Raw genomic sequence first — 25,087 nt, forward strand, 5'->3', positions numbered from 1 at the left:
AAGCTGCAAATCCATCAAGACATTTTTAACTTCAAACTGCTTCTGGTTAAAATACGAGTCCTCTATCCATAATATTGCTTTCTCCAGTGAAAAAGTCGTCTCATCTGAATCAGGAAAGAAATATGCACAGTTTACAAACAAAAATAGTCCAGAACACCTCTTAGCAAATATTTTGGTGGATTTTGCTATGAGAGGACAACAGGAGATGGACTTTTTCACTAAAGGAAGCGTTATCATGGATTATGGACTATTTTGAGCAGAGGCACCGGTTTAAAGTTAAAAAGTCTAATTACTGGATTACATGTTTTTTACAAACACGCAGCTTTAAGACATTAATTGATGGACTGAAGTGTTGTGGAGTACTTGTTTTTATCAGCTGTTTGGACTCTCATTCTGACGGCACCCATTCACTGCAATGTAGTGTTAATTTTGTTAATGAGTTTTTCATTAACAAAATTAACACTACATTACGAAAAATTTTGTTGATGAGCTTTTTCCCATGACTAAGACGACATGATGATGAGACAACAATAAGGTCAATAAACGGTAACTGTGACGATATCAACGTAATATCATTGACGATAAAATACAAGATTAAAATGTATTTTAAAAATAAAAACTATACCAAAATTTATTTTATTTTTTGTCGAATAAAATGATATAAAATATTACAGCAGACTGTTGTACATCCCTCTACTAAATGAGCTTTCGTGTGTGCGGTTGCCAGATATCAAGAGTTCAAATCCGCAAATCAGAGCTTCTCTGTTGAAAGGATACATTTTCTGCCCGGTGTTTTGCTTAATTTTTGCAATCTGGCAACCATGCACTCGCTCTTTATTACGAAAGCGCCGATGATGATCTGAAATCAAAGACAAACAATTAAGCTGAAGTGTAGCGATTGCAATGTGCGATGTTCAGCTTAAATGAAAGTGTCATTCAACAGGTCTGTTCTATCATCTCGACTATTTTGTCTGTGATTGTGGTTGCTGAATAAATGGACTTACTGGCTGCTGTTGCTTTAATAAAGAAACATTGATGCAATTTGGAATTATTGGAATTACTATCAGGAGTTGTACTGTAACGATATATATATATATATATATATATATATATATATATATATATATATATATATATATATATATATATATATATATATATTGTTTTTTTGTTTTTGTTTTTTTTGCCAGTTTTACTAATGTAGAGAGATTGCATATCTGAGTCTTTGATATTATTTATATATTAAATAGCCTATAATAGTCAGTACCCTAGATGAGGGAAAATAAACCATGTGTATGAATCCACGTTCTATTGATTTGTGCTAAATGGTGAAATTGCACAATACCTGAAAGGTAAAAATTTATTTCTCAAATGACAACAATAATTTCGATTACAATTTTGAGCATTTAAATTTTTTTTTTTTAAAAGCAGTTTAACTATTATAGCTTGATGAAAATTTTTAATTGACTAAAAACTACTAAAATGCTCAGATATTTAGTCAACTAAAACTTGACTAAACAAAAACAGGACAAGACTGACTAAATAGGATAAAAACTAAAAAGTACATCTGACACCAGGACTAAGACTAATTTAATAAACTAAGACTAAATTAAAATTGGCTGAGAAAATAAACACTACCGCAGAGGATCAATTGGTGAGCAAGTGATGTAATGCTAAACTCTTGGATGATAGATCTTGGATGGCAAGTAAATTTTCAACAAATTTTCACTTTTGGATGAACTATTCCTTAAACTAATGAATTAAGTAAACAGTATCTCAAATATTCCTTATAAATTGTTGCAATTTAAGAATGGATTTGTGAAAAATGTGCACAGAAATTCATTCTGTTTGTATTTAATATATGGGCCAACGTATGAAATGTTACTTTAGGATGTACAATGGCTTCTAGTTATTTCAAAACTTTGGAGAAGAAAAAAAAAGATAATTAACAGACTATCTGTCTACTTCAAATAAATTTATATATATTTTTTTACAAGTACATGACAAAAAAATGTAAAAATAATTTATCTTTGATATTAAAAATGCTGTTAATTTTGGTTTATGGGTAAAGCACTGCTTGTAATCAGATCCTGGGTTTGTGGAGTATAAAGGTGGTTATGTGAGCTGGCCCGCCAACAGAGTCCATTCAGATGTTAAATGACGTTCTCAAAAAGCTGCATTGATTTCATGATGTTTTCATCCTGTAGGGAACAAACGGACACAGGTAAACACTTTAATAACAGCTCACCTGTGGAGACTAATGGACTGGCTTCAGGACAACATTGAACATTATGTAAGGAGCTTTTCTCTCTAAGGGCTTTACGCAAGAAAAACATATCGTAAATGTCTTCAGGAAAGACATTCATGCAGAACATCACATCCAGAACAAAAATAGACTTACATTTTGACAGCAGTCTATAAATTCATCTATAGTGACCACTCCATCCCTGTTTTTGTCCATTTTCTGTCAAGACACACAAGGGGTCAAAAGGTCAGTGTGTTCATTTATGTTTGTTTAGCTTTAGCCATTTTCCTTGCTAGGAATTTCATTTAGACAATCTCTACGATTGCATCAGCAGAAACTTGATCTGTAGGATCATTGCTTTACCAATGAACCAAAGTGCTGCGTCTGGCAATCATTTCTTTTTTCACCATATTTAATCACCATTTTAAAGGAAGCCCATTTCCATCATTGGGAAAAAAATTATTTGGTAAATGATAATTACGACATTTAAAGTTATAAATATGAGACCTTTATGAGAGGTCTTTATGAGAATTATGAGATGCCAAGTCATAATGAGAAAAAAAAGTCAAAATGATGACAAAAAGTCAACATTTTTATGTCATAATGACTTAGTGTCTCATAATTATGACTTTAATCTCATAATTATGCCTTAACATCCCATTTATAAATCCTCAGACTAAAACTTATGATAATTTTTAAACACTTTTTCTCGTATTTGTGACTTAGTATGATTTGGTTTGTCCATTATTTGGTCAAAGGTCAAAAGGTCATTGTGTTTAAGGTCGCTCTATTCATTTAGTGTTAGGCATTTTTCTTGCCTCAGATTACATCTATACATTTTCTATGATAACATGAGCAGAAACTAGATCTGTAGGATCATGGTGATAAACAACATGACATAGATGGGAAGATTCTGGAAATGGTATTGCTCTACCAAAGAACCAAGTTTTTCACCATTTCTATTCATTTTTTTATGGAGGCCCATTTCCGCCACATGATAGTAAAAATAATCATGCTTTAGTAAATCCTAATTATGACATTAAAAGTCATAAATATGAGATAAAAGTCAAAATAACTAGAGGCTACGTCACAATAAAATAAATAATAATAAAAAAGTCAAAATGATGACAAAAAAGGGTCATAATTAGTATCTCATAATTTGGACTTTTATCTCATAATTAGGCCTTAGTACCTCATTTACAACACCTTTGACTAAAATGTACAATAATTTTAATCTCATAACTTAGTATGATCTTGTCAAGACACAAAAAGGGTCAAATGGTCATTGTGTTCATTTAAGGTGGCTCTATTTATTTAGCTTAAGACCTTTTTCTTGCTTAGAATTACATCTAGACAATCTCTATAATAACATCAGTAGAAACTACATTTGTAGGTTCCTGGTAATAAATAACATGACACAGATGGGAACTTTCTGGAAATTTACTTGCTTTACCAATTTCATATCTAGTAAATATTTTCTATTTAAAGAACAATCCTTACAGAATAAATTAGATGCTAAAATTCAGAGTTTCAATCTCACCTGGAAAAATATCTCCACATGCTGTCGTGGAGTTTCCTCTTTAAGCGTGGGATATGTGCATTTCCCCATCATGTCATAGATGGACTTTATGATATCTAACATTTCCTGTGAAACCCACACAACAGACAGGCATATTGTTTATTAGTGTTTTATATAATCACTTGTCATTTAAGTTATTTTCTGGTAAGACTTTACAGTAAGGTTTAAATTGTTAGCATTCATTAATGCATTTGGTATCATGAACTGACAATGAAAAACATAGTTTCAATATTTCTTAATATAGTGTTAATTTATTACTATTGTCTATTGTTAACTTGAAAAGTTGAAATTAGTTTATCTATAAACAAAAGTTGTAATTAAGACATAAATTAGATTTTATGCTTATATTATATTAATATTATGCTTTGATTTTATACCTTGACTTATTTACTTTTGTGTCATGATTATGACTATATATCTCTATTTCTACTTCGTAGCTCAGAATTGATACTTTTTGTCATTTAAGTCATAATCAAGTCCTAATAATGCAATAAAAAGTTGAAAATATGACAGAAAATCATTTTGTCATAATTATGGTAATTTTCACTCTTGTGTCATAATTTCAACTTTTTATCTCATAGTCATTACTTGGTATCTCATAATTTAAATCTTTTGTCAATTTTGACTTCTCATATTTTGACTGTTAATTTATTACTATACTATTATCCATTATTAACTTGAAAAGTTAAAACTGTACTAATTTATGTGGAAATTAACACTAAACTATAATAATAAAAGTTCATTGTTCCTTTTTAGTTCATGACACCAAATGGATGAATTTATGAGATACAGTGTTCACTGTTATAAAGTATTACTCATATTCTTCATGTATTACCTCTTTTGTTATATATCCATCTTTATTAATATCATACAAGTTAAATGCCCAGTTAAGCTTCTCCTGAACGGTGCCTCGTAAGAGAATGGAAAGACCCATCACAAAATCCTGTAATGGCATGAAAGACATTGAGAAATCAGTCAGTGCAATAAGCATATTGTTGCATAACATAAATGTGTAATTTACAGCTAGAACCTAATTCATGATTATTCTGCTAAACAAACCGCTTCATTTCAAAAGATGATATGATACCTCATTGGATTTTAATGGTTGTATTATGGATCTCACTAATTCAGTATACATGCAAAAATCATATGTGAATGGAAATAAATGTTTTAATAACCACATAAGCATCCCCCCCCCCCCCCCCAAAGGATGAGAGGAATTCTTTCAGGCTGAACTTTTCACATGAGGACTCGAGGTTTTTAATTACCAGTTATGACAAAATAAGCCTTAGTGGGAGATAAATGGCTACAGGACAAGCCAAACTTTGTTATTAAAAACAAGACAAGGATATTCTCATTTAGTTTAATTACGGCATCGCTGGGGACCAGCAATGTTTGTTTATTGCCAAAGAATGAAATCCTTGTTGTGTGCAAATTGAAGGTTCACTGGTGGTTAAAATGTTTCCTAATGTCTCTGTAAGACACAAATTGCACAATATGTTGTCAGTCAAGACATTTATTCAACAATTAACTCAATAAATAAATAAATAAATTAAAATTAAAATACATAAATATTCCCATAATCTCTCCAGATGTGTTTATGTGTTTATAGTTAATGCAGTCAATAAAGTTAGTGTTCCTATGGCTCAGTGGTAGAGCATTGCATTAGCAGTGCAAAAGGTTGTGGGTTCAATTCCCAGAGGAACACACATATATATCGGAACACACACACACACACACACACATATATATATATATATATAAATGTATAGCCTGAATGCACTACAAGTCGCTTTGGATAAAAGCATCTGCTAAATGCATAAATGTAAATGTAATGCATAACATGCCACTGAGGTTTTGTTTTTTCAAGATTTTCTGGCAAAATAATTGGGAAAGAGCATTTTATATGTTCTGTTTGGTAAATGTTTATTGATTTATTTACAAAAAATTTTATGGAAGCTCATTTCTGCCACAAAAGAAAAAAATAATAATGCTTTGGTAAGTCATAATTATGGCATTAAAAAGTAAGAATCATGATATACTAATTCAAAATCATGACATAAAAATGTTTTTGCTTCGTCCCATTTTGAATTAGTATCTCATAATTTTGCTGTATCTCATAATTTGACATAGTATGCCAGAAGTTTTACTTTAGTCACAATTATGAATTTCTATCTCATAATTGACTTATTATGAAATAATGAGTTAAAGTCAAAATTATGCAATAAAAAGTCCATTTTTTTATCTCAAACTTTTTAATTTGACTGAGTATCTCATATTTATGACACAGAATGTCATAACAAACTTTTTCAGTTTATTTTAAATGGTCCTATATTTATCTATGATAAAAATAATTTAAAGTTTTATTTCAATTTATATTATATTTTAATTTATATTTATTTTAGTCTTTCAGTTGAGATGAGGTTAAAACTGCATGCATTATACCTATAAAGAATTAGCACATCCACAAGCATCCACACCATGTATGTGTAAGAAGGATCATCTTCAGAATGCTCCATTAGTATTATTACTTACCTCAAAACTGACAGAGCCATTGTGATCTGTGTCGAACGCATCGAACAGAAAATGTGCATATGTTGATGCGTCTGAAAAATAAAACAGGAAACTGCTCAGCTTCAATCACAGCAATGTCATTACATTATTTCATAGCCTATTATATTCAACAACAAAGGGGATGCATAAGCTTGCACAAGCTATGATCCATTATACTTTTAATAATGCAAGCAGTGTGTGTATGTGAGCAGGGCCACGCTAAAGATTTGTCACAAACCCTGACAAATGATGTAGAGAAGCTCAAACTCATAATTATAAAACTACTCCTTTGACTTTGCAGTGGCACAAATCATGTGACTCAAAAGAGAAAAGAATCACTACAGCAGCCATTTCCACTGGCAGACATCCATTCAGATCAGTGGTGTGTGTGTGTGTTGGTCTCCTGGAATGATGTGGTCTCTGGGGCCTTTGGGGCCTTTCTATAAATTCATATTTCTTTTTTGTTTTATTTTAATTTCTATTTGAGTTAAAGACACACACACACACACACACACACACACACACACACACCACACACACACACACACACACACACACACACACACATACACACACACACAGAGATACACACATACACACACACACACACACACACACACACACACACACACACACACACACACACACACACACACACACACACACACATCATGCTTTGGTAAGTCATAATTATGACATAAATATAAGATATTAAGTCATTAAGTCATTATTATATATTAAGACATTATTATTAGATAAAAAGTCGATATTATGAGAAAGTCAAAATGATGACAGAAAAAGTTTGTCATAATTATGATGTATTTGTCATAATTTTGACATTCATGTCTTTCATTTCATTTCATTTTTTAATATGAAAGTCAAAACTTTGAGATACTACGTCATAATTCTGAAAAATCCAAATTATGACACACTAAGTGGAAATCATAACTACAAGTAGAATTCCTTCATAATTACATTTTGGTATCTCATAATTTTGACTTTGTGGCATCATAATAGCTTTTTATTTTTTTCACTGTTTTAATCATCTTTTTATGGAAGCCCATTTCCACTGCAAAATAAGAAATGTTTTAATAAATCATAATTATGAAAGTCAAAATTATGAGATACTAAGACATAATTATCAGATAATACTCATATTAAAAATATGAGAAATTATAATATTGTTTTATTATATTGAAATTATAACATGAAAAATTTAATTGTTGCCATAATTATGACTATGTATCTGTTAATTTAGTCTTTTTTGTCATAATTGTTATTTTTTAAAAGTCTTATAATCTTTTTGTGTCATAATTTAAAGTTTTGATGTCATAATTATGCAGGACTTTTTTCTTATGTGGCAGAAAATTTTACTATATTACTGAAAGCGCTTTTAGTACAATTTGCTGGATATTTCACTTCAAAAGTGAGGCAAAACATACAAAAAACAACATAATATTTTGTATAAACAAAATTTGTTGGAGATAGAATAACTGCAATAATACAGTAAAAGTATGTTTTGTCAGGTAACATCAAACTACAACAGATTACACCAATAAAAACTTTTATAAAGGGTTAGATCAGGCAGCATTAAAACACATCACACTATACAGTATAACTGTAAAGGAAATAGTAGTAGAGAATATCTGACTTTAAATATACTCACCTCCCTGTGGAAAGAACTGAGAGTAAATTTCCTTAAATGTGTCTTCATTGACCACACCACTGGGGCATTCCTGAAAAACATGTATATAGACATTTCCATCACTGAGATGTTATTGAGAAGTGATTTCACCAAGAGAACCATTATGTGCATGAACATGCAAATAGGAAATGGCACCATTGTTGAGCAATAAACACATTATCCATTGTCCATAATCATTCTAATGTGCATCATAAATGAAAATGTGAAACAGCAGGCAAACACATTGTGCTAGAAGTGCATTTGCTGCATTGAACATAATCTCATATGACTCTCCTTCATTTCAAATAAACGAGCTCAGAGAGATTGTCAGACAGTGTTGTAAGATCACCATTCTTTACTGTGCTATCACTGATCACTAGGTAATGGTAGACCTCATATATGATTTCTCAAGCATTGAAGTCTGCATGTTGTATCACAAATAAATTGTGAGAAATGTGCACGCTTAATGCTTGAATTTGCTTTCGATTTTATTGGCTGACTTAAAACCATGACTAAAAATTATGCTCTAAATATCAGATCGCCCTCCTCAAGATGACCAATAGTTTAAGCTGCCATGCTTGTCTGATGAAAAGCACTCAGATGTTTTGATTTAGTAAACACATTTATGAGCGGCTCTTCAGAAATGATCCTTTCAAACCTGAGAGTGAATTATGAGAGGATGACTGCTGTCTCACAACATCAGCTTGTCGGTTACAAAAATATATAAAGTATAAAATATATAAAATATATATTATAATTAATAATAATAAGTGTCATTAGAAATAATTAGTGTCATTGAAAAATAAACTAAATGCCGTTATGCATAGTGTATATTTTGGATAATGGTGATTGGTATTCCTTGACTAGTATGGATGATCGATTATTTGATACTTTTGCCTTGCGACTTTCACCTGCTGGGGGAGGGGGCGCGCTGCTTCAGATAAATACAGAGACTCTAGCAGATGATTGCAGCAGCTCCGTGTCCTGTGTCTCTTTTATTGACTATATCTCCCCTAACTCAGGGTATGATATTAGTAAATTGTAGTGTGAAAATACACTTGATATAAGTTCAAGGCGTAAAAAAAATGGCAAGTGTCATTGTTTGAATTGTATGCATTGTGTACTTATGTTTAAAAGTTCGGTTCAAGTTTACCGCGTGATGTATCACATGTACAACTGGTGAATGGCTAAACTGATGGCAGAGACCATGCGGCTCCATAGAAATGTGAAAACCGGAGTGACATGAATACCATTACTGGTGTTTTTTGAGAACTACTTTAACAATTAAGTTACAGGTTGCACAGTGCGTAAAGAAAAGTAATCTGTTGATTCATAAGAGAAACTGTAATATAGTTCATATTAATGGTGTGTAAAGAGATAATTAGTTTTGGCTGACATGCTATAATTCTTGAGCTAATTTAAGAAGTTTAAAAGAGTTGAAGACATGGTAAACGGCACAGTTTAAAAATGTAGAGTATCACATGTGAAATTGTATGAAATATACAGTACATGTAGTATTAATGTGTAATTCAGTTTCCTTATTGAAATTATTGTTAATGATGGAAAACAGACCTGTTGAGAAAAGCTGTGAGAATCTAATATATGTTTTCCCATATGTTGTTTTTCTTTAAAAGAGATATGTTGAGCAGATTTTTATGGAAGTCTTTCTGCCAAAAAGAAAAAAAAAATAATCTTTGGAAAGTCATAATTGGGCATTAAAAATAAAAAATCATGATATACAAATTTCAAAAAGAATAAATGTTTTGCTTGTCCCATTGATAGTATCTCATAATTTTGCTGTATTCATAATTGACATAGATGCCAGAAAGTTGTTACTTTTTTAGTACAATTAGAATTTCTATCTATAATTGACCTTATTATGAAAGAATGAGTTAAAGTCAAAATGATGCAATAAAAGTCCATTTTTTATACTCAAACTTTTAATTTGACTGAGTATCTCATATTTATGACACAGAATGTCATAAACAAAACTTTTCAGTTTATTTAAATGGTCTATATTTTCTATGATAAAAATATTTAAAGTTTTCTTGCAATTTATATTATATTTTAATTTATATTTATTTAGTCTTCAGTTGAGTTGAGGTTTAAAACTGCATGCATTATACCTTAAGAAGTAGGCACATCCACAAAGCTCCCACCATGTATGTGTAAGAAGGATCATCTCGGAATGCTCCATTAGTATTATTACTTACCTCAAACATGACAGAGCCATGTGAATCTGTGTGCGAACGCATCGCAACAGGAAACGTGCATATGTTGATGCCGTCTGAAAAAAATAAAAACAGGAACACTTGCTCAGCGTCAATCACAGCAATGTCATTACCTTATTTCATAGCCTAATTATATTCAACAAACAAAGGGGATGCATAAGCTTGCACAAGCTTATGATCCATTAATACTTTTATAATGGCAAGCAGTGTGTGTATGTGTAGCAAGGCCACCGCTAAAGATTGGCAACAAAACCCTGGACAAATGATGTAGAGAGAAGCTCAAACTCCATAATTATAAAAACTCCTCCTTTGCCTTTGCAGTGGCACAAATCATGTGACTCAAAAGAGAAAAGAATCACTACAACAGCCAATTTCCACTGGCAAGGTTTTTCATCCAGATCAGTGGTGTGTGTGTGTGTTGGTCTCCTGGAATGATGGGGTCTCTGGGGCCTTTGGGGCCTTTCTATAAATTCATATTTCATTTCTGATTGATGTTATAAAGTTTCTGGGTTAAAGACACACACACACACACACACACACACACACACACACACACACACACACACACCACACACACACACACACACACACACACACACACACAGAGAGATACATACACACACACACACACCAACAACACACACACACACAAACACACACACACACACACACACACACACACACACACACACAACACACTCATGCTTTTGGTAAAGTCATAATTAGGAACACAGGAAAATATAAGATTTTAAGTCATTAAGTCACTACTATATATTAAGACATTATCATTAGATAAGAAAAGTCGATATTATGAGAAAAGTCAAAAATGATGACAGAAAAAGTTTGTCATAATTATGGAGAGTGGTGTCATAATTTTGACATTCATGTCTTTCATTTCATTTCATTTGTAATGATTGTAAAGTCAAAAAATTTTGAGAGATACTACGGCAATAATCTGAAAAGTCCAGATTATGACACAATAAGTGGGAAATCATAAACTACAAGTAGAAATCCCCTTCATAACTACATCTTGGTAATCCTCATAATTTTGACTTGTGGCATCATAATAGCTTTTTATTTCTTTCACTGTTTTAATCATTCTTTGTATGGAACCCATTTCCACTGCAAAATAAGAAAAGAAATGTTATTAGGAAAATCATAATTATGAAAGTCAACATTATGAGATACTAAGACTATAATTATCAGATACTACTCATATTAAAAATAGACGAAATTATAATATTGTTTTAGTATCTTGAAATTATAACATGAAAAAATTTAATCGTTCCCCATAATTATGACTATTGTAACTGTTAAATTTAGTCTTTTTTTGTTCATAATGTTATTTTTGTTAAGTCTTATAATCTTTTTTTGTGGTACATATATTTAAACTTTTGATGTCATAATTATTGTTTCTATGTGGCAGAAAAAAAATTACTATTATTACTGAAAGTGCTTTTAGTACAATTTGCTGGATATTTCACTTCAAAAGTGAGGCAAAACATACAAAAAGCAACATAATATTTTGTTATAAACAAAATTTTTTGTTGGCACGAAAAAGAATAACTGCAATAAAACAGTATAAAGTATGTTTTGCAGGTAACCTCAAAATGCTAATTTTATTTAAATAATAACGACTGGAATCAAAACTATACAACAGGTAACACCAATAAAAAACTATTATAAAGGGTTAGATCAGGGAGCATTAAAAAACATCACACTATACCGTATAACTGTAAAGGAACTAGTAGTAGAGAATATCTGATCTTTAAATATACTCACCTCCCTGTGGAAAGAAACTGAGAGTAAAATGTCCTTAAATGTGTCTTCATTGGGACCACACCACTGGGGCATTCCTGAAAAACATGGTATATAGGCACATTTCCATCACTGAGTATGTTATTGAGAAGTGATTTCACCAAGAGAGAACCATTATGATGCATGAACAGCAAATAGGAAATGGCAGCCATTGTTGAGCAATCAACACATTATCCATTGTCCATAATCATTCTAATGTGCATATAAATGAGAAATGTGAAACAGCAGGAAAACACATTGTGCGAGAAGAAGTGATTTGCACTTGTTTTGGGCATTGAACATAATCTCATTGACTCTCTCATTTTCAAAAATCGTAAAACGAGCTCAGCGAGATTGTTAGACGTGTTGTAAGGATCACCATTCTTACTGGGCTATCATCGATCAATAGGAGAATGGTAGACTAGCTCGATATTATGATTTCTACGCATTGCAGTCTGCATGTTGTACACAAATAAATTGTGAGAAAAAGAAATGTGCACGCTTATGCTTGAATTTGCCTTCGATTTAGAATGACTGATTAAAACCTCTGACTAAAAAAATTATGCTAGTAAATATCAGATCGCCCTCCTCAAGATGACCAATAGTTTAAGCTGCCATGCTTGTTGAAAAGCCGCTCAGATGTTTGATTTAGTAAACCACCTTTATGAGCGGCCTCTTCAGAAAGTGCTACTCTTCAACCTGAGAGGAATTATGAGAGGGTGACTGCTTCAAGCTCAGCAAGACAATTATCTTTTTAAAAAACAAGTGTATCTTTTTTTTGCGTTTATTAATTGCACTGGCTGTTCTTGTTAAGGTAGTTGCACTGGCTGTTATCCAAGATGTCTGCTTAAGCTAAAGAAACAAGTGTATTTTATAGTCTGATAGTTATAGCAACTACAGATTGAACTTTATAAGACCTGTATTTAGCAAACCTTCATTAGGCAGTTCCAGCGTTACTCATGTGCTCCCCTCAATATGATAAACCAGCTAAAATAAAGTGAAATCACATTTTTAACAAAATATCTCCCTTGGCGACAGACATAAATGCAATAAAAGGAACTAATGTCTTTGTCTAGAGGAAGATCCCACCACTTTCTGATTTGAAGTGTTAGATGTATTGTTTTAATTCACATGTTTGTAACAAAAGAACTGAGAACTGTCATGTTCTTTAACTAGTTTTTTGCGAAGCACAATACTGGATTCTGATGGCTGGTTAACACTGAGGTTTATGAGGAGAAACAGATCAGTAGAGTAGCAGCAAAGTAGCTTTAATATTCAATTTGAGAGCATGTATTCATCCTTCTGGTTGCAATTTAATATGAGTAATATAGGTGTCATTTTTGTTGACATAATAACTGTGCATTTATATGATGATGGTAAAACATCCCACACCCTTAGCACAAAATAAAGTAAATTCTGATGTCTATGCCTTATTCTTAGCATCATTAACTGTTTTCAAACCTGTAACTTGTGTATGATATCTTATTTAAAAACATGTTTAGATCGCATAATAGCTGTAACAGTGTCATTTGGACCCCAGGAATTGTATTAGATATGAACATTTCCAGAAGATGTTTTTAATTTCCCTGTCTTTTTCAGGCTGGAATGTCACAGTTTGAAAATGGCCTGATATTTCCAGGTTTTTCATGAATGCGGAAATAATAAAAGATAAATCAAAACTAATCCTTTAAGAACTTTTTGGAAAACACACTGAATGTTTTGGACCTGATGTAATGAAGAGTCCATCTGAAGGGCACATGTTCCAGTACATGGCAAAACTCTGAGCAATAAAATGACATGAAAATCAAATAATCAGAAACCAGCCACCGGCATTCAGAGTCAGATATGAAACCTCATTACAGTGTTCCCTTTGCTGTGTACTGAGCAACTAGAGGAGGACTGGAGGACTGAGAGGTGCTGTGCTGAGCTGGGAAAACCGTGCATATTTTGATACAAACACAGCAAAGGAGGGATTTGCTCTTAGATTATGCTTTCACATTCTTCAATAAAAGAAAAGTCTGTTGTACTCTCAGAAAACAGTTTGATTCGGCATGGTTAAAAGGATTCAGTCACGCTTAAATGGATGTACTATACAGAAAAAAGGATATACTGTATGTCTTCAATATAAGTCACCTTCGTGAAAGCTTGACCTTGTGATGAACTTCCACTGTGCCTTTGTGCATTTCATTAGAGTACAGTGATGGAGCCAACATGATCTGTGCTGAGCAATCTTAAAATAACCCAGTAAGTGTTAAGGACCTCTAAAAATCTGAATTTATCAGGTTTTCTGGAACAAATCCAACTCAACTAAGATGTATAACTCAGTTTATGCCTCTGAACACATTCAGTTCATCCTCATCTTCCCATTCACATTTAGAACATAAACAGGCTTTAGGAACTTCATCTTCCTGTTTTCAAAATGTCTAAAGAAATGGACTGAATCACAGTACGATGCAATCTAAATTCTTTCTAAGACAAGATAAATATAATTTTACCATCAAGAGGACATCTTAAAATTTTATAATGATAATTTAACAGCTAAATAGTTCTTACTATCAATGCCTTACATGTAAAAACAATTTAATTTAATTTAATTTAATTTAATAAACAACTGAATGTAACAGCCAATGCTCACTATAAATTTCCTGCATTTTCTTGTATAGAAAAGAACAAAATTAACATTTTGTTCCCTTTCAGTTGGTCACTCTCAATGTCACATGGTGATCGACGAATTGGGATATAGCTTCAATAGACATATCTACTTTGAGTGTAAACTAAACGACCCAATGCACATTGGCATGCAATTATTGCATCCAGCTGCAGCTGATCACAGCGTGAGTATAAGAAGGCAGCAGGTGCAATGCATACCAGCTTTACGCTTCGGAGCTGAGTGACAATATTGTTCTGCTCCATCCAGTGTCTTCAAGTGACCTACAAGTTCAATGCGCTCTTGGAAGCTTCTGGTGTTGGCGGTATGGCGCTTCAGCGGTGGTCGCTCTGTGTCGAGCGGGTTGCGTCAACAAAGGCCCTACTCAAGCACCCTCTGCCAACCTGTGGAACCAGGTAAGCATTGGACTGCACACTCAGACCCCTCTCCGGACTGCTCACAAGCCTCCTGAGTCCCTGCGTTCCACCTCGTTGCCACACTGCGGTTACAGCGGGGGTTCCGCTGGTCCCGCTTGCATGATATCTGGGTGCCTGGCTAGTGCTACCCAGCCTGTCTCGCTGGCTTCTGCGGACCATCAGTCTAGGCTATGCAATTCAGTTCGCCCGGCGTCCCCCCCAAGTTCAGCGGCATCTGCTTCATAACAGTGAAGGAGGCCGATGCTCCTGTCTTGTGGGCGGAGATCCAGTCCTACTGGCGAAGAACACAATAAAGCTGGTCCCTCCAGCTGATATGAGGATGGGGTTTTACAGCCCTTACTTCATTGTACCCAAGAAAGGTGGTGGGTTAAGGCCAATCTTGGACCTGTTTTGAACAGGGCCCTTCATCAGTTACCATTCAAGATGTTGACGCAGAAATGCATCTTCGGGTGCATCCGTCCCCGAGATTGGTTTGCAGCGATTGACCTGAAGGACGCATACTTTGACGTGTGTCAATCCTTCCGTGCCACAGACCATTTCTGCGGTTTGCATTCGAGGGACGGGCATATCAGAACAAGGTCCTGCCCTTTGGGCTGTCCCTGTCTCCCCATGTCTTCACAGAGAGCAGAGTGTTCATATCCTCAACTATCTAGACGATTGGCTTATACTAGCACAGTCTCGGGATCAATTGTGTAAGCACAGGGACCTGGTGCTCTGGCACCTCAGACTGTTGGGTCTTCGGGTCAACTGGGAAAAGAGCAAACTCTCCCCGATGCAGAGGATCTCTTTTCTCGGTATGGAGTTGGACTCGGTCGAACAGACAGCATGCTCACAGGGGAACAAGCATGGTCGGTGTTGACCTGCTTGAATTTGTTCAAGGGCAGGATGGCGGTCCCACTTAAACTATTTCAGAGGCTCCGCAAGCATATGGCAGCTGCAGCAGCACTTACACTGCTAGGGATATTGCATATGAGACTGCTTCAGCACTGGCTTCATGGCTGAGTCCCGAGGTGGGCGTGGAAGCGCGGCACTCACCGGGTCCACGTTACACCAGCCTGTCACCAAACCTTCGCCCTGTGGCCAGATCTTACATTCCTCTGGGCAGGAGTATCCCTGGAACAGGCCTCCAGGCATGCTGTGGTTTACATGGATGCCTCCGGCTGGGGGGCTACGTACAACGGGTGCGCAGTGTCAGGGGTATGGATGGGCCCCCATCTGCACTGGCATATCAATTGTTGTTGTTAGCAGTACGTCTTGCCTTGGACCGTCTCAAAGGGTGCTTACGAGGCAAGAACGTGCTGGTCCGAACGGACAACACAGTGACCAGTGCGTACATCAACCGGCAAGGCCACCACCTCCTCCTTTGGAGTTGGAAGGTTCTGAGGTCACTCCGTGCCATTCACATTCCGGGCCTGCTCAACCATACGGCTGACGAGCTGTCTCGAGCTACACTCCTGGGAGAGTGCCGACTCCATCCCCATACGGTCCAGCTGATTTGGAGACATTTCAGAGCCACTCAGGTAGACCTGTTTGCCTCTCCAGAGACCTCTCACTGCCAGTTGTTCTACTCCCTGACCGAGGGAACACTCGGCACGGGCGCACACAGCTGGCCGTGGGGTCTGTGCAAGTATTCGTTTACTCCAGTGAACCTTCTCGTACAGACGCTGTGCAATGTCAGGGAGGACAAGGAGCAGGACTTGCTTGTGGCGCCGTATTGGCCCACTCAGACCTGGTTCCCCGAACTAGTGCCCCTCGCGATAGCCCCTCCCTGGTGGATTCCTCTGAGAAAGGATCTACTGACTCAGAAAGGGGCACCCGCGTGGCACCCGCGTCCAGACCTCTGGAATTTTCATGTCTGGTCCCTGGACGGGATGTGGAGGTTCTAGGTGACCTACCCCAAGAGGTAGAAGACACCATCATTTCGTCAAGAGCACCATCTACGAGACACGCTTATGCTTTGAAGTGGAACTTGTTCATTGAGTGGTGCTCTTCTTGTCGAGAAGACCCCCGGAAATGCCCAATCAGGGTTGTGCTTTCCTTTTTGCAGCAAGGGCTGGAGCGAAGGCAGTCTCCCTCCACCCTCAAAGTCCAGGTTGCTGCGATTGCTGCATACCATGACCCTTGTAGAAGGGAAGTCGTTGGGTAAGCATGACCTGGTCATCAGGTTCCTTAGAGGGGCCAGGAGGTTGAATCCTTCCTGGCCCCCCTCCATACCCTCTTGGGACCTGTCTCACTACAGCAGGGCCCATTCGAGCTGAAGTTTCTTTCATTGAAAACTCTGCTCCTGCTTGCACTGGCCTCCATCAAAAGGGTAGGGGACCTGCACGCATTTTCGGTCTACGATTCGTGCCTAGAGTTTGGGTCAGCTGACTCCTAGGTAATCCTGAGGCCCCCGGCCCGGCTATGTGCCCAAGGTTCCCACGACTCCCTTTAAGGATCAGGTCTGTCAAGCTCCTCCATCTCCTCGGCAGACAGACGCGGCAGAGCATCTGGCGCCAGGCCTTCACTCGTTGAATCCTTGAGAACTGGTAGAAGGCTGGGTTCCATATGTGAGACTTAAGTGGATCCCATATGTGTAAAGTCCACGGTATAGCCTCAGAGCTCGTGTTTCCCCAGCAGACTTCTGCCATTTCCAAGAGGGTTACAATCACCACCAATTTTCCATATGCACCTAAACGGATGTTCATATGTATATTTGCTCCTGAGACCTCCTTCGGGAAGGATGGGGCTTCCGCAGCGTCACTGTTCCAAGTGGAACAGGTATGTTTTCCCAGTGTTATCCAATCTCACTGAGTGGGTAGTGCTTTGACAATGGTGAGTGGGACTTCTTGTTGTGAGGAGAGGTCTACACCAAAAAGGGGCACAGGTGTCTTGCACAGGGCACTGGAAGGGGCAGCATCCATGGCGCTTTGGTAGGAATCCAAATTCGACAAAAGGGATTCCTGAAAGGGAATGTCTCTGTTATGTATGGTAACCCTAGTTCCCTAAAGGAGGGAATGGAGACTTCACGTCCCGAAAGGGGGTTTCTTTGTTGTGTATGTTTATGTTATTTATGTTAAGGATGGTTTGGTGAATTAACGTCCCGTTGCCACTCTTATACTCACTGTGATCGGCTGCCTGGATGCAATAATTGCCTGGTAAGTGCATTTGCTCATTTAGCTTGCCTCTAATACTCAAGCTATCGAAGCATCCCAGTTGCGGAGTTCGTCGGTCAGTTCGTCCATCCTTCAGGAAACGAGGGTTACCTCATGTAGCTGAGACGATAATTCCTGTTGTGTTAGATTGGTCTGAGGGTGAGTCGAAGCAAAATATCCATTTAAATGTTTAAGATCTGCTGAAAGAATACCCCCCCCCCCAAAAAAAAACATGAACGAAAACCGTTTTATCTTCAGGAAGAAGCTGAAAATGTTCTTATCTTCAGGCCATCCAAGATCTGTTTATTTCTTTCTCTGAATATATTTGGAGAAATGTAGTATTGAATCACTTGCTTACCAGTGGATCCTCTGCAGTTAATGAAGCTGAAAAATTCCACAAGTAATCCACACCACTGCATTGAAAAAATCAAAAATAACATTTTGTGAAGCGAACAGCTGAGTGTTTGTAAGAATCAAATCATTAATTAATTTATTTCTTAAATTTTTTGATCCAAAATGCATTATTGTGATGTTTGGACTCTCATTCTGACGGCACCCATTCACTGCAAAGGATTGCTGAGCAAGTGATGTAATGCTAAACTTCCAATCAAGAAACAAACTCATCTACATCTTGGATGGCTTGATGGTGAGTACATTTTCAGCAAATTTTCATTTTGGGGTGAACTATTCCTTTAAGATTACGTTTCCAAAGACTCACTGTACAGTATATTGCCATAATATGCACGTTTAACTGTGATTCACCAACTGTTCCACATCCAGACATTTTTTATAAATAACAACAAAACCAGTCTGAAATATGTCCTCTGCACCACCAATTACCTTGGGCTCTGGTACATGAAAGAAGCCCTACTTTAAGTTGTTTTGTCTAATCCAGCACTTCACATCTTTGACATAGAAAGGCTGTGTCTGAGAAAGTTCTGTGGTGTTACTGTGAGCTCTCGTTAATTAAAAGGGATTGTTTTGTGTAGCTGTCATCCACTGTCTCTTGTGCAGGCAGCGTGAGAGAGACCCCGTGTAATTACCTTTTAAGAGACACACCGCTCTCATCAGAAACCATCACTACCAAAGTCTTCTCAACATTATCAAAAACTCCAGGAGCAATGCAGGGTTCATTAACATTGTTAAGATACACAGATTGTAATTAAAAGATTTTTTTCAGCTTGCTAAAGCATGATCATTCACTGACAGCACACTGAGGATCAGGGACAGAATATCTGGCATATTTTGGTTTCAGTTTACCACTAATTCATGGGAGTCATAGGATAATACAACCAAAATAATACAAATGAAAAATCTGAATGAAGCTGAAGCTCTTCTGAAATACTCTGATAGTAACAGAATCAGCTTATTTTTCTTTTTCAGCTAATTTGCAGAAAATCAAGTTTAATTTAGGTCCTGATCATTTGTAGAGTGTAATTAACCTAGTAGGAAGAAAAATATGACCACCATCTCTCATAAAATGAAATCTCCTCATCTGTAAAATCCAATACGAACAAATTATTTTGCATGATTTTCACTGATCTACAAGGTCGAATTATCCCATACAAACATCTTCAAACTTCTCTCAGCCATATTTGAATTTGGATTGTCTGTTTAAGAGTCTGAACTAAACAATGTACTAATTTTATTTATTTCTTTGTAATGTTTTGATGGCCTTGGTGTGCTAACAAAAGAAAAACCATTTAAAAACATAACAGTTGTTTATTTACATGAATGTCATTTCAAATCCCGATCAGTAAAAACATAAATAAGGGAACAGTTCACTCAGAAATGAAGATTGTCATCTTTTTCTCAGTCTTTTTCTTCTGTCACTACAAAGTCACTACAATTTAAAACAACTAATTTCTATTTTAGCATATTAAAATATAATTTATTCCTGTGATGAAAAGCTGAATTCTCAGCATCAATATTCCAGTCTTCAGTGTCACATGATCCTTCAGAAATCTGTCCAATATGCTGATTTGCTGCTCAAGAAACAATTCTTATTATCAATGTTGTAAACAGCTGTGCTGCTTTATTTTTTTGTGGAAACTGTGGCTACATTTTTCCAGATTCTTTGACGAATAGAAAGTTCAAAAGAACAGCATTTATTTTCAAATAGAAATCTTTTGTGACATTATAAATGTCTTTCACTTTTGATTAATTTAATGCATCCTTGTTGAATAAAAGTATTAATTTCTTCTTATTCTAAAAAAAGAATCATAGTTTATGAATGCATGATTACTGCCTATACAATATATGTAACTGCCAATAAATAAATGAACAAACACAAAGAAATATTGAGCCTTTTCTCTCTGACAAACACTGGCATCCTTTGAAATAGAGAAAAAGATGTTAATGGATAAAGAGAAAACCCTTTCTAATGGCAGTTATAACAGTTCTAAGACTACTATTACAGAAGCAAAGCAAAATGTGAATAACCAGCTGTAGTGCGCCAGGTCTGTCTCACATGACACACTTGATGAGGTGTTGCACACTTGCAATAGCTGTTGCGTGTGCAAGTCTGTAAAATTCACAAGACCATAGGGTGGCCAGTTCAATATTTGAGGTTTCAGAAGAAAGCTCACGTGCCTTCGATTTGCCCTTTTGCTCAGCCCTACAACTACACCATCAAAGTGTGCAGCCAGAGGAGGAACGTGAGGGCTTAGGGCAGCATTTGGGACAGGACCCTAGGCAATGATTTACTAATTAAATCTCTTTTGAAGGATTTTAGAACTTCATAGTTAAAAATCCAAGAAAAAGAAGCAAAAGAAGTGGAAATGGCAGGTAATATTAAATGTGAAATAATAAAAAAATGAAAACAGTAGTTTAACATTTACAGTATCAGGGACACAACATGGGAAAATTAATAAGACAGTATTGAGGGTGCCAGAAAACCTCAGTGCAGTCATCAACTGCCAGCGTTGTGTGTGTGTGTGTGTGTGTGTTTGTGTGTGGTCTGAAGGAAGGATTACAGTTTTCTGATATCTACCCTTGAGAGTCTTGTAATAAAGGACCATTGTGCCACTCTCACGCTTTGTCACCTGACAATTTGGGTCGAGTTAATTCGGTGTTGTCCCATTACATTGTGCACCAGAGGTGAGAGGACATTTATGCCTCAGGGACACTCTAGAGACCTTTGCTGACCTGATTATTATAGCAAGCGTGATAGTTTTTCTGCAAAGTTTGGCATGTTTCACATCAAACCAACATTCAAAAAAAAAAAAACAACAACAACAACAACAACAACAACAACAAAACAATAACCTTATTCTAAATGCAAGTGAATTCAAAATGAAAAAAAAAAAAAAATCTAACTTTGTTTTTGAAGTCAAAAGCATTAACTCACATTCTTAAAGCCCCGATAGAGGATTTGAAGCTCTTTGCGTGAGAAACGCGTTTGAGCCTCCAGCTGCTCCAAAGCTTCCGGTCGATGCCGCGCCGCAGACAGCTCCAGCTCATCCTCAACACTATCTGTAGAGAAACACAGAACTTCAGGTTTACGATCCATCTCTTCATATGCTGATTTTTGATCAATAAGTAGTGGACCAAATAATGACAAAACATATAAAAACATTAAGGACTTTGTATTCCACAGGTAATATTAGATGTACAACATTTAATGAGATCTAAAATATAAATATATTTTTCATCAAAAACACAATTTTGACAGAAATTATATGCAGTTAATCAATATGCCAGTAGATGGCCACACGTGACTTTATGAGTGAGTCACTGAATCATTTACTTCAACCGATTTGCTCAAAAGCACTGATTCATTCAGGAGTAGAAACAAGTGAATAGGCTTGCTTTAGATGCAGACCGATCGGTCAATGACATCAAAGTACTGAAAGAGCAATTCAAAAAAATAAAGAGTCGTCTGCTCTCCAATCGCTCTCCTGGTGCTTTGATGTCATACTACAATTGGTCTGATCAGCGCCGATGCACTTCGAACAAGCCTATTGTCACTGAATCATTCACTCAACACTGATTCATTCATTAAGTGATTGGCTGCATCTGAAATTGCATACTCACAATTTCATTCGTTATGATGCTTCAGTGTCATTTACAAATCATCTCCTACAGTATATTATATTGCCCACAGTCCATTGCGGTCTGGTGAAGGATTCGGTTCAGAACTACAAACATCAATAAAAGCTCTAAAAAAACTACAAACATGGCAGATGTGCATGTTTAAATAAAGGGGTTTGAGGTACTAATAATCAACATTTAACCTGGTAAAAAATATTTATTTAATGTTATCTGTTTTATTTTTCATCTGCAACAACAATGTGAACTTTTAAAAACGTCCGATTGGCAATTAACTTTTAAATGCATCATTATACAAAAATATGAGAAGAGTTCTCCGCATAAAGACCCAGGGCTGGCAGATCCACATGCTGCTTCTTTTCTCTCCAATAAGGTAGGAAGTTCAATTAAATGAAATGTGGAGGATGTTAACTGTGACAAGATGATTGGCAGCCCAGTTTAGTGACAGAGTGCGTATTACTATGTGACAGAGCAGTAAAGACACAATTGTACGACGTGATAGTATGTCCCAAAGCTTGCCTACTCTTTTACTACACACTCAAAAGTGTGTATTTTTTCTTCACCAAAAGAGTACATACTTTAAGGGTGTAGTATAAGTAGGCACATTGGGACGCAACACAGGTCTGTATGAGTGAGTTATAGAATTATTCAGTCAACAGATTTGGTCAAAACCACTGATTCATGAATTAATAAAACAAGCGAATGTATGAGTGAGTCACTGAATCATTCACTCAACCAATTTGCCCATAAACACAGATTCATTCATCAACAAAACAAGTGAAAACCTGTATGAATGAGCCATTAAATCATTCATTAAACCATACACAAAAATACACAAAGTAACTGTTAATTTATTGTCTAAAATGCAAGTTACCCAATATTAACTTCTTGTTTAATGAATTGTTGTATAAAAGCAGCATCACATAGTCAATATAGCAAATATGTACCATTCTGGGAGACTGACAAGGTTCTAGAGCAAATCTCAAATATTCAAAGCAATTTGATCTGGCTTTCCATCTGTCCATAGGATCTTAACATGCCTTGGTGTCTCAACCACATTAGCCTTAAATCCAAAAAAAAAATTTCAGCTTATATTTGAACCCTTATTAAAAAGGTATTTCTGGACAACTGGATTTTTCTACATTAAATTAGGTCATCTAGCATCCATTATGACCTGTGTCAGAGATTTACACATTATTCACAACCCTAAAGGCTAAATAATCTTTAAAAACAATAAGTGAGGAACCGAAGCCAATAAATCAATAAAATGTAGAGTCTCATAACATTAATCAGAGGTGATGGGTGCTGTTGGGAGGCAAAGTGATTACTGTGACACCGGAAGCGTGGAAGACTAATGGCTGACATATGACCCTCTGATCCATAGAAGACGACTCATCAAGTGATTGATAATCAGAATTGACACATATGAACATAATTTCTCATCTCGTCCTTCTGGGAGTATAGCGATCACATGCAATCAGAGTAACTGTAGTATCATTAACGCTTCATGCTAACAGCCCTGTTTCATAACACAATGCATTAGTATTTCAATAGCAGCAATGGCATCTAAAGTTGTTCATTAAAAATACAAAATAGAGGAATTTAACAATCAACAATTACTATGACAGTTAATAATTTCTAGTTCACTTCCAGAATTCAATGCAATTGATATTTAGGATTTGTTGCAATGTTGTTTCCTGAATATAAACATATTCCTATTTGGCTTTTGAAAGAACATAACCTTCCCAAGAATAGAGCAGGAGGCATTCAGAGGACAAACTGTAACAAATCCAGTATAATACTCAGCTGGCAGCTGAAAGACTAGAGTACAAATGTCTTTGGCTTACATAAAAATATGAAAAGATTGAGAGATACAGAGGTCAAAGATGAAATAGTTAAGAAGAGTTAAAGAAAAAGTAATGAAAGGATTGCCACTATCCTGGTGAAAAAGAAGTACACTTTAGCATACTTTAAAAAAGAGTAAATGGAAATAAAATACTTTAGAATTTTTTATGATGTGTTGTGTATTATGTTGTTTGTTGTGGTGGTTTTTATTTTATTTTTTTTTTTATGTGTATATAATGTAATTAGCTGAACTTAAGAATGCTTTTTGACCCACTTAAGTAGGACTTAAGTACATCTTTATATGTAATTTCATAATTACTTCTATTGTCTTTGAAATGTTGTTAATGTGTACTGCTGAATGTGTTGACAAGCACTTATGGTAAACTAAAATATACTTTAATGCCATTTCTGTTTAAACTTTTATGCCATGCATTTAATTTGCAATCATATTTGTTAAATGTTAAAAATATGAACTTTTAATGCAATACTGAATAATACAAAATGTACTTTAAAGTAAAACTTTTAATTTGACATTATTATAAATTGCACTGTTTGTAGGTGTTCTTAAAGGAACAGTTCACTCAAAAATGAAAATTCTGACATCATTTATTTACCCTCAAGTTGCTAACCAAACAGTTGATGGTAGCCATTGACTTCCATAGTAATGTCAACTGTTTGTTTACCAACATTCTTCAAAATATCTTCTTTTGTGTTCAACTGAAAAAAAAAAAGACTTGCACAGGTTTGGAGAAGTAGAGGGCGAGTAAATGATGACAGAATTTTCTTTTTTGGGTGATCCGTCTCTTTAAGTACACTTAGGTGGCCTTTTATTTTATTAATACTATTATAAAATAATAATAATATAATCTGCAAGTACAGCTTTTA

The 25,087-nt window shown here is 35.7% G+C and overlaps 1 protein-coding gene across 9 annotated transcripts in view; it reads right to left on the reverse strand.

The window, feature by feature from the left end:
• Nucleotides 1-1,993: 1,993 nt before the first annotated feature.
• Nucleotides 1,994-25,087, reverse strand: part of LOC109108429 (Kv channel-interacting protein 4-like) — a 188,129-nt gene continuing 165,035 nt past the window's right edge. For all 9 annotated transcript variants that reach the window (XM_042761138.1, XM_042761139.1, XM_042761142.1 and 6 more), the window contains 7 exons: nucleotides 21,657-21,781; nucleotides 8,044-8,113; nucleotides 6,360-6,430; nucleotides 4,660-4,767; nucleotides 3,786-3,890; nucleotides 2,402-2,464; nucleotides 1,994-2,201 (listed from right to left, as the gene is read on the reverse strand). In XM_042761138.1, the coding sequence (XP_042617072.1) occupies nucleotides 2,154-2,201; nucleotides 2,402-2,464; nucleotides 3,786-3,890; nucleotides 4,660-4,767; nucleotides 6,360-6,430; nucleotides 8,044-8,113; nucleotides 21,657-21,781 (590 nt within the window). In that variant the 3' untranslated portion in view covers nucleotides 1,994-2,153. The remainder of the gene's footprint in view (nucleotides 2,202-2,401; nucleotides 2,465-3,785; nucleotides 3,891-4,659; nucleotides 4,768-6,359; nucleotides 6,431-8,043; nucleotides 8,114-21,656; nucleotides 21,782-25,087) is intronic.

The sequence above is a fragment of the Cyprinus carpio genome, chromosome A7 (genome assembly GCF_018340385.1).
Source record: "Cyprinus carpio isolate SPL01 chromosome A7, ASM1834038v1, whole genome shotgun sequence".
Taxonomy (NCBI): domain Eukaryota; kingdom Metazoa; phylum Chordata; class Actinopteri; order Cypriniformes; family Cyprinidae; genus Cyprinus; species Cyprinus carpio.